This window comes from Perognathus longimembris, chromosome 7, assembly GCF_023159225.1.
Source record: "Perognathus longimembris pacificus isolate PPM17 chromosome 7, ASM2315922v1, whole genome shotgun sequence".
Lineage (NCBI taxonomy): Eukaryota > Metazoa > Chordata > Mammalia > Rodentia > Heteromyidae > Perognathus > Perognathus longimembris.
This window is the reverse complement of record NC_063167.1, coordinates 82987989-83002941: the sequence shown is the minus strand read 5'-3', so window position 1 is coordinate 83002941 and position 14953 is coordinate 82987989. Positions and strand designations below refer to the sequence as shown.

General features: G+C 35.9%; 1 protein-coding gene across 3 annotated transcripts in view; it reads left to right on the top strand.

Annotated features, from left to right (window-relative positions):
* Positions 1 to 3375: 3375 nt before the first annotated feature.
* Positions 3376 to 14953, top strand: part of Olfm3 (olfactomedin 3) — a 45774-nt gene continuing 34196 nt past the window's right edge. The window contains exons 1-2 of one of the 3 annotated variants that reach the window (XM_048349981.1): positions 3376 to 3491; positions 8432 to 8456. In XM_048349981.1, the coding sequence (XP_048205938.1) occupies positions 3376 to 3491; positions 8432 to 8456 (141 nt within the window). Of the gene's footprint in view, positions 3505 to 8431; positions 8457 to 10748; positions 10772 to 14953 lie in introns of all 3 variants that reach the window. The other 2 variants (XM_048349980.1, XM_048349982.1) reach the window with 2 other exon arrangements.

Genomic DNA, 14953 nt, shown 5'->3' with positions numbered 1-14953 from the left:
ATATGCTTTTCTTACTTAATATTTATTTACTTAGTAATTATATATTATAGAAGTCTAATATGAAATACTCTAGATAATAAAAAGACAGCCTGGCATTTTAAAAAGCTAATAAATAAATATATTAATCAATATATTTTAGCATTTCATGAGCATTGATGCACAGTTGTAGATTTTATAGCTATTGATCCCCCATGAGATTCTATAGAGAAAATACATTAATAGTCAGGATATATTTTCAGTGGCCTTACTAGATTGAGGCAAGTATTTGCTATGTACTACAGATAGAAGTTGTTTCGGTTTCTAATTTATTGAAAAAATATGTAGGTAATAATCTTGAGATTATCTTGACTTAATAATGCAAATAAAATCTTTGGTTGTTTTAAGATTGGCATCTATATAGGCATCACTGGATTTTTACCGAGCCATTAAGGTTATGTGGCTTAGGTAAAATAGCCTTTTTCTGAAATTCAGATTACTAGTCTTTAATATTCTGTGCTACAGGCAACTCACTCGGGTATATAAAGATTCTTCTGGTGTTTTTTAATAAATGAAACTCATCACCCAAATGCGAAGCTGGACACTTACCAATTATCTTCTTCTTTTCTTTTGGTATCTACTCAACCACAATGAACTGCCAATTACCTTACAAACCTTCATGGAATCCATCTATTCACATTCCAATGGCAGAGTTTTATACTAGGACAACACCATCTCTTACTTGAACTATGAGACTGTATCTTTGAGTGACCTTCCTGCCTCTTCTACAGTTCATCACCCTGCAGCCCTTACCTGTTTGTCTTCATCATAAAAAAATGTCAAAGTAATAATTTACTTGTAAGATAAATGACTTCACTGCTTTGCATTAAACCCTTGCATTACATGCACAATTAAGTCCAGATACCTCTGGGTGCTTTGAAGCCTTGGGAGTGGTCCAGCCATTATTTCCAACCTTCACTCTTACCACTTCTACCACAGGGTAGCTGTTTATTCTGTATAGCGAAATTTTTCCTATCTGTAAACTGGGATTAAAATTTTGAAATGAAAACTACAGCAGAGCATAATGTTATAGAACTGTAATCCCAGCACCTGGGAAACAGGACCGTGAGTTAGAGGTTAGCCTATGAGATATGTATGGCTAGATGTTGCCTCAACAAACCTAAATACAGTGCAAATCACTCCACCAGATTCTGAGAGTTTTGCAAACTAGTTCTTTGCAAATTGTAGTTATTTTTATTTCTTCCTATGAATAATCATTACACTTTGAGCTTTTCTATTTATGCATTTAAGACTCTTCTCATGGCCATACATTCAGGGGTCATGTTGTTTGTAAACATCAATAAATCATACACCTTCACCATTGTTTTGTTTTTCCAGTTCATTAGTGTACCTACTGGCATCTCTGGGAAAGTGAAATAAGCACTTCACTTGTACTGTCCTTTATTTCTTCCTTACTTTTTAATTTTCAAATAAGACATTATACTCTTATACTCTCCTAAAGATGCTATTACTCTGTTGACTGATAGTTCATTAGTAAGTAAAATTACCATCTGCTGCATAGCTTCCTAAAGTATCCAGTAATTGAATGTATATTAATTTCCCATTTTAGAAATTAAGCTATTAAAATGAAACCACTGTCCTTTATTGAAGCCAGACAGAATTCCAGATATTTTTTAAACACTCAGATTTGCGTTCTGACATTACTGCACTTCTATACTAATGTGCACTTTCAGAGTCCTTACTATGAATAATCTTTGCCAACTTAATGCACAAACCAGTGTACCTTTATCCTTCTTGGTTTTTCATATAACATAACTTTAGAATGGTCAAAAGAAATAGTGTTTGTTTTTCTGGGCACAATGATTAAAAATAAGGACTATGTTGCATAATTTGAATGCATTTCAAAGGGGAAAATATAGCCTAGATTCCAAGTTAATCGATGCAAAGAAGAGTTTCTTAGGCCCACCCCAGTTGGAAAAAGTTTGAAAGCCTAAAATATGCAGGCATAGTGTAAATATGCACTCCTTTCAACTTTATTAAAAACATTTTCTTTATTTCTGCTGTCAAAAATGTAAGAAAAACATATATATTTGGCTGAAAATTTAAGATGTATATAGTTCCAGAATTCTCCTAAGGAATCAGCACAACATTTTTCCTGTTTATATGACCCATTCTATTTCAATTCATTTTCATGCAGCTACATTTCCTTTTGTGTCTTTTCCATATCTTTATTTTAAAATTCATTATTGAATATAACGATGACTGCTAATTTGTTCCATTCAGAACCTGAGGTTTGGATGGATGCAAGTTCCAAAAACAAAACAAAACAAAAAAAAAAGATTAGAGCAAAACTACCCACAAGCCTTGAGTATGATATACTGCATTTGCCAATGGAGTTCTAGTAAACATATTATTGAACTTTAGAGCTGAAAAGGGCATCAGAGAGCATGGAATCCATCCCTCATATACTATAGGAAAACAATAAAGCCAAGGAACTGACCACTCACACAACTAACTAGGGAACAAGAACTAGAACCTCAGACTTCCCAAATACAAGTCCTGTGGCCCATTTAATAAATCACATATCCTCTGAAGACACAGATTTTCAGTATTATCACAGTCACTCCTCATAAAGTGAAAATACAATTAGCTGAGTTTGCCATGTGACTCTACACCTGCAAAGCAAAGCAAACGTTCTCAAAGGAAAATCTGGGAACACGGAATGCTATAGCATAAAGTTTCTCCAAGGCCACCTATTCTCACTGTTCAGAGATAAGTAGCCATAAGATAATGATCACACAAGCAATAACTATTTCTTTTAAAACAATGCTAATTTCATATTAGGATTACTATTTAATAATCTTGGAAATTATATACAGACTTCCTTTCAAAAGCCCTGTGCCCTCACTTATCCTGAGTAATCTGTAAATATTAAATTTGGTGTTTGAAATGCATGCTTTGGCAGCTCTCCATTTAAAAGGGGGTTTTGTGGTGTGTTTTTTTTCTATAGAAGATAAAGCAGAGCTGATTATACTTGCACAAACCCCAAAGGAAATGGTCTTTGTTGATGGTAACTGAGTGCAATGGAGCTGAAAAAGCTCTCATTTCTCCTTGCCCTCCAACCTCTGCTCTGACCATGAAAAGTTAGCCCTACCAGGAACAGTGATGATCCAGCAAAACGCTTGGGAGGAAAAAGAGGACAAGGCACTCCCCAGGAGGGTGGGCTAAGGAGGTTCTGCAAGTTTTCCCCAGTGATGAGAGCTGGGATGTTGATCTCTTTTCATACTGTAGATGTGGCTTGCTGCAGTCACACCTCCCGCTGCCAGCAGGCACTAGGATCCTAATCAGTCACTATGTAAACTCATTAGCTCCACAGCAATGAGTCCTCCACTGCTGAAGCTTGGCGCTCTGCTTAGTACCATGGCAATGATCTCAAATTGGATGTCCCAAACTCTCCCATCCTTGATAGGACTGAACACCACGAGCCTTTCGACGCCAGATACTTCAGTAAGTCATTCGGGTGGGTTTGACCATCGTGGGAAGTGAAAGCATTACATCAGTGGGCTTTGTAAAGCGTACAAGCTGAGATTTTATTTATAGTTAGGCTTTAAGGAGATCTTTAGTTATAAGGTAACTTTAATCATAGATATTTAGGAACACTTTAAAGTTACACCAAAGTTGGGGGAGGGAAGTGATTTGAGGATTCTTTGAGAAATTAGCTATAAGAAGAGGTACTACACTCCTTAAATTCTTATGTGAAAAGCTTTAAGTGGACTATATTAATTTGAAAATTGAAAGGATTCTTAAAAATGCATGGTTTACTTTTTGATTATCATTATTTTGCTCCTTGTGATGTCTGTAAAATTTCCATAATATTTCCTATAGAATAAGATGCAGAGTATATTCTATCTAGTTTTACTACAGTAGATTTTTCTTTGAAATGCAATTAATGCAGTGATTAAAAAATATAAACTTATTAAGTAAAGCTTTTGCAAAAGACCTGTCAAAGAGTTAAGTAACACAAATGATAGAAAACATTCTATCCTTGTAATATGTATTATTTTATAGACTTTTCCTGTCAATGGTTTATCTTGTATAGTTTTCTCTCACCTGAAACTAATGGAATTTAGTCCTTTCCACTTTATTTTAATAAAGCCTTTTCCCAGTAGTTTGAAGCAATGTTGGATTAATCACACTCTGAAATACTTTAACAAAATACCTACTTCTTTAAAAAACAAAACTTAAAAAATCCCATTAATAGGAATAGGCCAGGCAAAAATGGCCATTTACCTGATATGGTATTTAAAAAATCTACAGAAAAAAAATAGGCTTTGAGGATTTTTTAACCTTTATATGGATTACTCCATAAACTAAGACCTAAAAAGTAGCCTTCTATTTTAACAATTGTATGAAGTTACTAATAATAATTAATCTATCAATCAATGTGTAATTAACTGAGTAAAGCCAGACTGAATTAATTACTTAATCTGCCAGCTTCTCCCAGGGCTTAGAGACAAGGGGAAAAATGTGAGGTAAACTTGCCCTTCCTTCACATTTTACCTCCTTTATGTAATTTATGATACGTTACAGAGGAAATTTTCTTCTCTATCTGTAGGTGATAGCTTGGCAGAAAGGATTTAAAGATATTCCTGGTTACAAAGAGAATGTGATATACCATCAACATTACAATTATAAAGAATTCTATACTTTTTATACTTAGTGAACCAAGGTTTTCTAAAACGTACGTACCTAATTTTTCTATGACATAGTTGTTGAATTAACCCTCGCAGAAAAATGTTATTTGAGGAAGAAATGAGCTGATGACTTAAATTAAAATTTTGACACCATTATCCTGAGATGCATATTTTTTGTATTTATACACTGGCTTGTTTATTTGCTATTGCTAGTGAAAGAAAGGATGCAAATTTTGAAAGCTGTGAATGACTCCTTAAGAACTTCTAATTACCTTGAAAATTTAGTTTAGTTGTTAATTTCTGACTGATAATTTGTTCATTACAAAATACAAAGCATTGCTACAAGTATACATATTTTTGGTACACTAATATTTACTTTGAATACTTCCCTTTGGCAACAAAAACTTAGAAAATTCAGAATGTGAAAATTCAGAATGTGCACAGTGGCTACTAGTCATAAGTTAATAAATTATATTCCCTAGAAAAACAAAGAAACCAGGTTATCAAAGCTTTGATTTTGCTTTTGTCTGCTTTTCTGAAGAGTAATATCCATCCAATAATTATTTTATAGATGACTACTCATAACTTTAATTCTCTCAGGGTGAAGAATAAATGAATTAGTATTTCTTAGATACAGACCATAAAAATATTGATGTGGCAAGTTGGATAGAAACTTTAAAAAAATCACATGCATCTGGACTGGTTATTAACTCTATCTTTAGCAATGGAAACTTCTTTTGGCAAAGTATATATTGGGTAATATGTACAGAATAATCATTTTTTCAGTGAAGCTTTAAGGTAGATCATGGATCAAATAATGTTTGAGATGACGGTTTTTGGGGTCCTCTATCATTTACTTCCTACCCATTCAAACTCTAAGCCCAGTGACTATACCCCATGAAACCTTAGAGATGTTGTATGGGAATTTGATCATGAGATAAGGAATGACCACATGTTGAGGGAGCTGGTGACTGTAAGGCAGAAACGTGTCCTTGCACAATTTGCAGCCTCAACTATACATAAACCTTTTAAGAAAATTAGCCATGAGGGTGGAAGAGTAAAGAAAGAGCAGAGAAACAATATCAACAAACCAGATCAACTCTAATGGAGAGTTAAAGTGTGACACCACGGTGACTTGAAGAGAGTCAGGAGACACCAGTCATGGCCCCAAAACGGTGGCTGAGATAGTCAGGGCCTAAATAAGGTCATAGTCAAAGGCCAGGGTCACAGGGAGCTGCAGAGTTCAAAGTCTTTCCAGTTCATGGTACAGTTTTAGGTCCAGTAACCCTGCCTCTAGGAATTTGGGCATGCCTACCACATGGGGCTGGGGATGTGATTACACCTCTAAGAGTTTTCAGAAAGTCCCCATCTATCAAGGTGCCAAGATGGCCCCAGTTAGACCCAGTATTCATGTTTCAGAGATCCCCAGATTTTCAGTGGAAATATATCTAATGTAACCCAACTTTGTCATAGTGGAAGTGAAAGTAGTTTAAAACTATCACAAAATAGGTAAGTGATCAGTGAGATTGCCTCCAGCTGTTTAAAGGCAGAATCAAATGTGGATCCAAATCAGTGGACTTCAATTCTGCCCAAAGAAGTCATCTTTCCCATCACTTCCATTGCTAGTTCTCACTCAGCCTAGTCTCTGGTAACCCATTGGATTCTTCGTGACTCTTACCAGACTACTTCCAATGTTCTTGGACTATTCCTTCTCCCTCTACAGTATAATAAAATCCTGTTACTTAAAATATATCTTTTCATCTCTTTAATCTCACAGAGCCAGAGAAAACTATAAACACAGCCTTTCAAAACATTTTGCATGTATAAAAAAGACAAGATTGGGGGGGTAAGGAAAGGAACATAAAAGGTAGAACAGGGTGAACAAATACAACAGTGGTGCTCACTAGACAATATGTGGCCATTCCTGTGGTTGTACCTGCACTGTCAATGTATCTTATATGAGTAAATTGGAAACTGTACATACTGGTATTAGAACTAGGAAAGTGAAAGGGAATACCAAAATCGAGAGACATAGGATAAAAAGACAAAGGACTACAAAAGCAATACTTGCAAAACTATTTGGTGTAAACCAACTAAACCACTGGCGGGGGGGGGGGAGAGGAAAAGGAGGCAGGGGAGAGGGAATGAGGGAGGAGGTAACAAACAGTACAAGAAATGTATCTAATGCCTACCGTATGAAACTGTAACCTCTCTGTACATCACTTTGACAATAAATAAGAAAAAAAAGTAAGAAAAAACAAAAAGAAAAGAAACTGAATATCTTGTGGTTGGGGACAGGAGGAAAAAACTGGGAGAGAGCAACAGAGGAAAGACATGGTTCAAAAAGAATTGTACTCATTACCTGATTCATGTAATTATAATCCCTCTGTATATCAACCCTACTAACAATTAAAAAAAAAAAAAAAGGATGTCCTCTATGGCATCTTAGTCACTGGGGCAGAGCAGTGAAGGAGATTTTCTGATCAGAATATGTGCTTCAAGCAGCCTCTGAAAAAATGTGATGAGGAACCTCATTGTTATTTCTATGGACAGTGTTGCTAAGACTCTTAGCAGGAGCAGGAGCAGATCCTTTGACCAATAAGTATAACTGCATGATAATAAGCAAAGAAAGCCCTTCTCCTCAATTTCCCCTTCTGTGTTCTTACTTTCTACCATCAATGTGATCAGCCTTCAACCAGGCCATCCCACAGATAGAAAAGTAAGTCTCCAAACTTGTTCATGATCATTCCTGGAATGTGTAAAGTGACCAAAAAAGAAAACTGCAGCTGTGAATATAAATGTGGTATTTCTTTAAAACGGTAGTTTCAAATGACCTGAGTGTGTGTGTGTGTGTGTGTGTGTGTGTGTGTGTGTGTGTGTAAATAGAATGTTTTTCTCTTTTTAAAGGGTAGTTTGAATTATTAAATAATTAAAAGGCAATTAAGTTTACTTATGGTGGGCATGTCTGCAATAGGCACAATACATTTGATTGTCTCAAAAGTTAAAGGTTTTTTAAATTCCCAGAAAAATTTAAAAATAATTAAATACAATTTATTAGGTGATAAACACTCTTTGAATACTTTTTTTTTTTATTAATGTTGAAACTTTCATTTACTCTTGTGGCCCTCTTTTCCTTTTTTTTTTTTTTTTGTTTCGTTGTTTGCCATTTCTGTGCCTTATTCTCCTGTTGTTATTATCAACATTGTTTTTCTTTCTACACTGTGGAGTGGGCCTTGGCCTTTGGGGGAGATTGGGTGTCTGAGAGGAGAACCTAGCTCTCAGAAGGCTCAGCCTCCCTCTAGCTCTTGTCTCTGAAGCACAGTCATTTCCCCAGGAGGCTGAGATTCTGAGAAGTCCCCCATGCTGTGACCTCCACACCAGGAACAATGTAGGAAAGAGCAATTAAGTAAAGCTAGAGGACAGAGAACAGACACAGCTGTTCTCAAATAGTCATCCTTACATGCTGCTGTGGTAGTAGGCCAAAGCTTGGAAGGGATTTGTGGGCATGAGCCATTTGTTCTACTACATTTCAAAGTATCCACCTGACTTCTCCTTTTTATAACTTTAATGAATTATTCAGTTTAAAGTTCTGTAGTACCTTGAAACAAACTCTCAATACCTTCTAAGTTCCTTGCTCGTGACTAATCAAGGTGTTTTTATTTCTAAATGAAAATACCTGACTTTAGTAGGTTCGGTCTGTTTTTATTTATGTTTTGCAGGAGGAATGTTTTGTTTTGTAGTGCTGGAGGTAGAAACACAGGGTTTGTGCATAGCAGGGAAGCACTTGACCACTGAGCTACATCCCTAGGCTCTACTTGACTGACTTAACCATTTTACTTGGTTTGTTGTTGTTGTCTTTTTGTTTTTTTTCAGAAAGGACATTACTATATAGCTCAAGCTGTTTCCAAACTCAGCCTCCAAGATGCTCAAACTTTGGTTGCATGCAATGAAATTCAGGCATCTTATTGCTATTTGTATGACCAATCATAATGAAATGTCTATTTCATGGTGGGCAACTAAACAAATTAAGGGGAGGAATTGGGTGAAGGAATAGGACAGCAACCTTTTATCTTATCATTTTTTAAAATTATCTTTAAAAATTGCACAGAGAGGTCTAAAGTCACCATGTCAATTTATATGTATTATGTGTATTTATTTGTATTTATTGCATGAATTTATGTGTATTGGATTGATCAGTATTTTGACAAATATCACCTCTTCTGTCAATCTCCCTCACTCTCCCATCTATCCTAATCTCACCTGTCCTCTGAAGTTTCCTTGCTCCATTTTCACATTATACATTGTGTATGGTGAATCTATTTGTCCACAGAATAGCAAATATTGGTAATGGAACAGAATATAATATGACAACTATCTTAAAGTACAAGAATTACCCAATGAACAAGAGTATGTTTATTGTTAAGTGCCTGAAACAGAAGTAGGGCCCACAGAGAAGATTAGAGAGAGAAACTCACACTGCACCCATCAGCTTTCATCAGTGGAAGAGGATATCTTGGAAGCAATGAAATGCCTATGGTGCAGTGGTCCCACAATACCACTGAGGATGGAAACACAAGAGCTTAGGGGAGAAGTTTCATTGAGTAGAAAGGCACAAGACTACAAAATATTTCTAAGGTCCTTCCTAACTCTTAAGCATTATGATTTGCAAAGGGTTTGAGCAGAGCTGACCACCTTGAATTTAATGATACTTTCTTTATTTCTTATTTGTTTTGTTTTCATAGTTGTTCCTTCCCACCCCTGGCTTAAAGCCTTGAGATTTCACTGAGGAAGGAGTATTTATTTGTCTTAGTTCTAAGTATTCTTATGAATAACAGCAAGAAAACTGTTCAGGAGTGACATCTTTATTAACACCTCCAAAACACAGCTTCTTTTAGTGTGATCTGTCAACCTCTCTCTAATTCCTGCCCTCACATCTTTCTTCTCACCATAACTGAAATCATTAGTATGCCAAACCACATTTCCTTCTCTGGGACCAAGCATATCCTTAGATAGAAAATTTATGAAGGGTTTTCATCACTCAGATATCACTACTCTAAATCAAATAGGTTTAAATAGGTTTTCATAAATGAATTTTTTTCTGCTTTATGTTTCTACCTTGTACACTATTTTCAGTAGCTTTATCACTTTTGCCTAAGCTCACCTGGAAACTCAGAAGGAAGCATAAAATATAACAGTGTTCAACTCACTAATGTTCTTCTGTCTAAAGGATTAAAATTCTCCCCCTTTGTCTACTTTCCTGTTCCTTTGATTTCCTCTTCCCACAAAATCTAGACCCTAATAAATGATCATAATACCTTCCATGGGAATCCTCAGTTCCATCTTGCTGAGCCTTTAACTGTTCCTACTGACTGCTATGCTGGATGGTGACCTTTTGCCTATCTGGGTGTCATGAGCTGCAGAGGTGTCTGTCTCCTCTAACTGCCCTGCTTATGGTTATCAGCCAACAAACATAGATATGCTGTGTACATACAGCTGCAGAATGGTCATTGAGAGTTCTGCCCTGAAAATTAAAGAAAACTTATCTGGGTCTTGTATATGACATTTATGACATTGGAACACTTGGGAAAAATTCCTTAAAATCTTTGAGTTTTACCTCTTTCACAAGTCAAATAAAATATTGTCTATTTCTAGAGATAACTTGTTCAAAAGTAATAATATGAATACAATTGCAAGTGATTTGATAAGGGAAAGATTATCAAACTCCATATTTTGATTTATTTTTCACTTCATTCCTCGGGATATTTTCTTACTGATATGAAAGAATTACCAGATGATAGCTTTATATTTACAGAGCACAAACTTATAATGAAGTTATAAGTAAGGAATCCAGAGTTGAAATACAGTTGTTAAAAATATAATTTTAATTCCTCTGTTTAGAGCATTCTTAAATATTTCATGAGTTTCACCATATTAAGAACAGCTAATCAGTTCATTTAGTTCTTCTAATTAAAGCAAAAGATTCAAAGAGAATGACATCAGTAATCAGATTCAGGACACTTGGGTAGCAATAACCTGTGGGCCTTCCAGGCTTTCAAGGATAACATCACATATTATGGGAGGTTTGAAATGATTGGTGTGGTGGAGCATGGTGGTTAAACTGAAATCAAGCTATACAAGAACAAATTTCAGTTCTGCTGACTTTCCTGCCTGACCTTAAGGAAATTCTTTCCTGCATCTAAGTTTCAGATTCCTCATCAGCAAAACAGACAAAATAATCAGTTGCTCCATCGAGTTATTATTTAAAGGTAATGAAACACATAAAGTTAAGTGGTAGAGTTTTATATATGCTCTTTCTAGAGTAACAAAGGTTTCATGTTTTCCCTCATTTACAGTAGGTAGAATTTACCTGTAAATCTGTAAGTTAACCCATTGGGCATTATGTAAGCAGTTACCGATGAATTTACTACAGGATAACAGACTATGGAGAGCTCAAATAGAACATACTTTCAGAAAGATGAAATCAAAGCCCAGCACAACCAACACCCAGAAATGGGTACATGCAAGAGGCCAGTGTGGAGCCAAGCAGAGATAGGCACATGAGTGAAGGGAGGAAAGGGGGAAAATACAGTTAAGACTTCATTGAATATGCCATAAAACTAAGAAAAGTAAGGGAAGGGTGGGTGGGGTCAGAATTTTGAAGGGGTGACACTGATCATGGGGCATTTTATTAGCTGGGTGCTTGTGGCTCATGCCTATAATACTAGGAACTCAGGAGGTTGAGATCTGAAGATTGCAGTTTGAAGCCAGCCAAGGCAGGAAAGTCCATCAGACTCTTATCTCTAATAAAATACTCAGAAAAAAAACAGAAGTAGCACTGTGGCTCAAATGGTAGAGCAGTAGCCTTAAATACAAAGGGCCTCAGGGACAGGGCCCAGGCCCTGAGTTCAAACCCCAGAAATTACCAAAAACTTTTTAAAGGTGCATTGTATCCATAAACTGCTTTGACATATTTGTTATAGGGCACTTCTTTTGTACAACTACTTAAAGATACTTTTTTTTTTTTGGCCAGTCCTGGGCCTTGGACTCAGGGTCTGAGCACTGTCCCTGGCTTCTTCCCGCTCAAGGCTAGCACTCTGCCACTTGAGCCACAGCGCCGCTTCTGGCCGTTTTCTGTATATGTGGTGCTGGGGAATCGAACCTAGGGCCTCGTGTATCCGAGGCAGGCACTCTTACCACTAGGCTATATCCCCAGCCCGTTAAAGATACTTTTTTTAATTTAAAGTAAAATAATACAGAAAGGTTCTTCTATTATATGAGTTTTACTGACAGCTGAGTCATTGCTCTTAAGAAGGTAAATGATTAAGGTTTGTTTTTTTTTCCATGAATATCTAGGAAACATCTAAATATGTCTTCTTCCTAGTTGCCTTTTAGTTCTTTTTTCAAAGCCAGACTGCATGCTTTAAAAGCGAAAACTACAAACGCTCTTAAAGCTTACTCTATTTATCCCTGACCCTAACAAAAAGGTCAATATTAAAATCCAAAGGACAATTAGCACTTTTATATAAGGATTTTCCTCTTTCATGTTACATTTCCCTTACTAAAAGAAGTGACTTTTACAGTCCAAATCATTGAAAGTAGCAGTAGAGAAAGCCGTGCCTTTCTGTGGGTCTTCCAAGGAGACAGTTGGAAGTACACACATGGCTTGAGTCTTTATTTCAGAAGCTAACAGACAACCCTGTTCACCTTTCCTCTGCCTCATTCACCTAACCCTGCAATGATAAACACCATCCATACTCACTAGCAAACACTTGGCAAGTGAATACCAGTATTAATGCTGTCAGGTTTAGTAATCAGTGTTTATATTGCTGTTAAGGTCTTTCAATATAATTGGGTGGTCCTGGCTCCTTCATGTAAAAGCTAAATTCATTCTATCTACAAGGCTTAATTTTCTGACATATTTGAAATTTGCATCTAGTGTTAGGAGACAGCTACAGAGCCTACATTTAGACACACTAATCCTATCCTGTTACTTGATTTAACCATGTAGTAATATCAGTGAAAGTACTCAGCTAAGCTGTTGCTATCTTTGTTCTGTAGATAATCCCTTTACATTCCCTATAACCCCAAAAGAATATGCTAAAATCTTTAAGATATTACCAGATTCCAACAATGTTCAAGTCTAAAAACATCTTTCTACTCTAACTAGATATTTAGGCATAAATGCCACAAATAAAGGGCAAATAGAATTAAAAAAAAAAACAGAAAAGGAAGTACAATAATGAGTCTGAACACTCAAGAATAAAAAGCAGGAATTAGACAGATAAACACTAAAAAAATAAGTCTGCCCCAATTTGTTTTTAATAATAGAACAAGGACAAGGATGGTGATGTCTTTATGACTCTCTTGAATTTATAGTTTACGGGTATCCCAGTATTTGTTTGTATTGGAATGCCTGTCAGTACCCAAATGCCTGGCAGTACCTGAATGCTTGTAAGTATCCAAGCAGTTAACATTCGAGCATTTGGAGTCAAAATGACCTGTGTATTGATTAATAGTTAGTACTTGATAAACTGGGACCTGGAACAGGGAACAAAAAGAAAGATAAAAAACATTGTAGGTAAGACTCCTCTCCCTCATTTGTGAATTCAAGAAATATTTTTATCTATTATATCTCAGAAAAGTACAAAATTAAAAATAGAACCAGTCTAAAGAGAATTAAGATGCTAGCTATACAAATGGACTCAGGACTGAGTCAGAAAGAACCCTTGATTTATCTCAGATTTCCTCAGGAAAAAAACAAATTCCCCCCAAAATAGACAGTTTACCTGTAAAACTGTCATTTTTCTTTTCAATATTTAGCTCAGTAATCTTAAAAATTGCATTTATATTTTCCATTGTACTGTTATGGATATAGCATAAGAATTAAAAATCTACCACCTAAAACTTTACTGCCACCCAGAAAAAAAATGCTTACCATGATATGGGACATAATCAGTAGGAATGGAAATGTGCTCTAAGTGAAAATGCACACACAACTCCAAAGATGAGACACTTCTTTTTGTGAATTTTACTAATATCTCATTAACTAGTTTAAGGTAAATATTAAACTGAAGATATTTTGGATAAATTCAAGTAAATACTGAAATTAAAGTCACTCATTTCTATACTTATAAAATGTAGTCGCTGGAAAATTTGCTGTCACACAGGAAGCACTTGTTACATTTCTATTATAATGGACATCTTGGAGCAGAGCACTTGGCTTCGTACTGGAGCCACCATTTACATTTTACACATTCCAGGAAGATTGGGCATCATCACAATCATAGTAGTAATAACTGGAATTTGGGCTGTTGTTGTTGATGTTGTTATACTATTGCATCAACTCATCAACTAAAATAAGTCTTTCCTGAAACAGAGCCCAGACAATCCTCGAAGCAGACTCAGTGCAGACATGAGCATCCAGAGCTCCCAGCATGCACAGGAATGGGAGCCTCACATGTGTACTAAGTCATCTCTTATACTTTATATTGCATAATGGCAGGAGCTATTCATTCAAAGTTAGGAGTAGCTAGAAAAATGAAGCCTTTCCAATGTGTTCATGCAGATGCTTCTAATTAACTTATTTTCAAGTCTGGATACAATAAAATTCAGCCAAAGAATGAAAAGTTTTGTCTGCCTACATTATTTGAGAAGCTATTAAACTTTCTCATGAAAGAAAAATGAGACAAACACTTGGGCTGATTGTCTGTTTACTTGCTATGAATAGATAGGATATATTCATATATCCAATAACTTGGTATATGTAATTGTTGAACTAAGATATATGAACTACAAGTTACAGTGTTCTATAATGCACATTTGATGCCTAATGAGTAAGACAATTCTTTGGTAGAAATCAAAGGGATGAATAAATTTATAGGCATGAAGTAGACAATGAAAGTAGCAAAAGAAAAATGAGCAATGGTGAAGGTCAACATGACATGCTTTCAGGATACACACATACCAATTTGCCTGGAGGGATGGTCCCTGTTGGCCAGGAGGCAAAATTATGAGCATAAATATGAGGTGGAATGACATAGTTAGGGTTCAGAGAGAAAGAGAGAAAGTGGGGGGTGAGAGAGAGAGAGACAGAGAGAGACACAGAGAGAGAGACAGAGAGAGAGAGAAGGGTTAGGGCATGGATATTATTGAAAGATCAGTTCAAAACTTATACCAGGGGGAAAAATCCTCTCTTTCCTTCCCCCTAGAAGTCTGTCTTTCACCAAACAGCATTGATTTATTACCCTATATTATCATGTAGC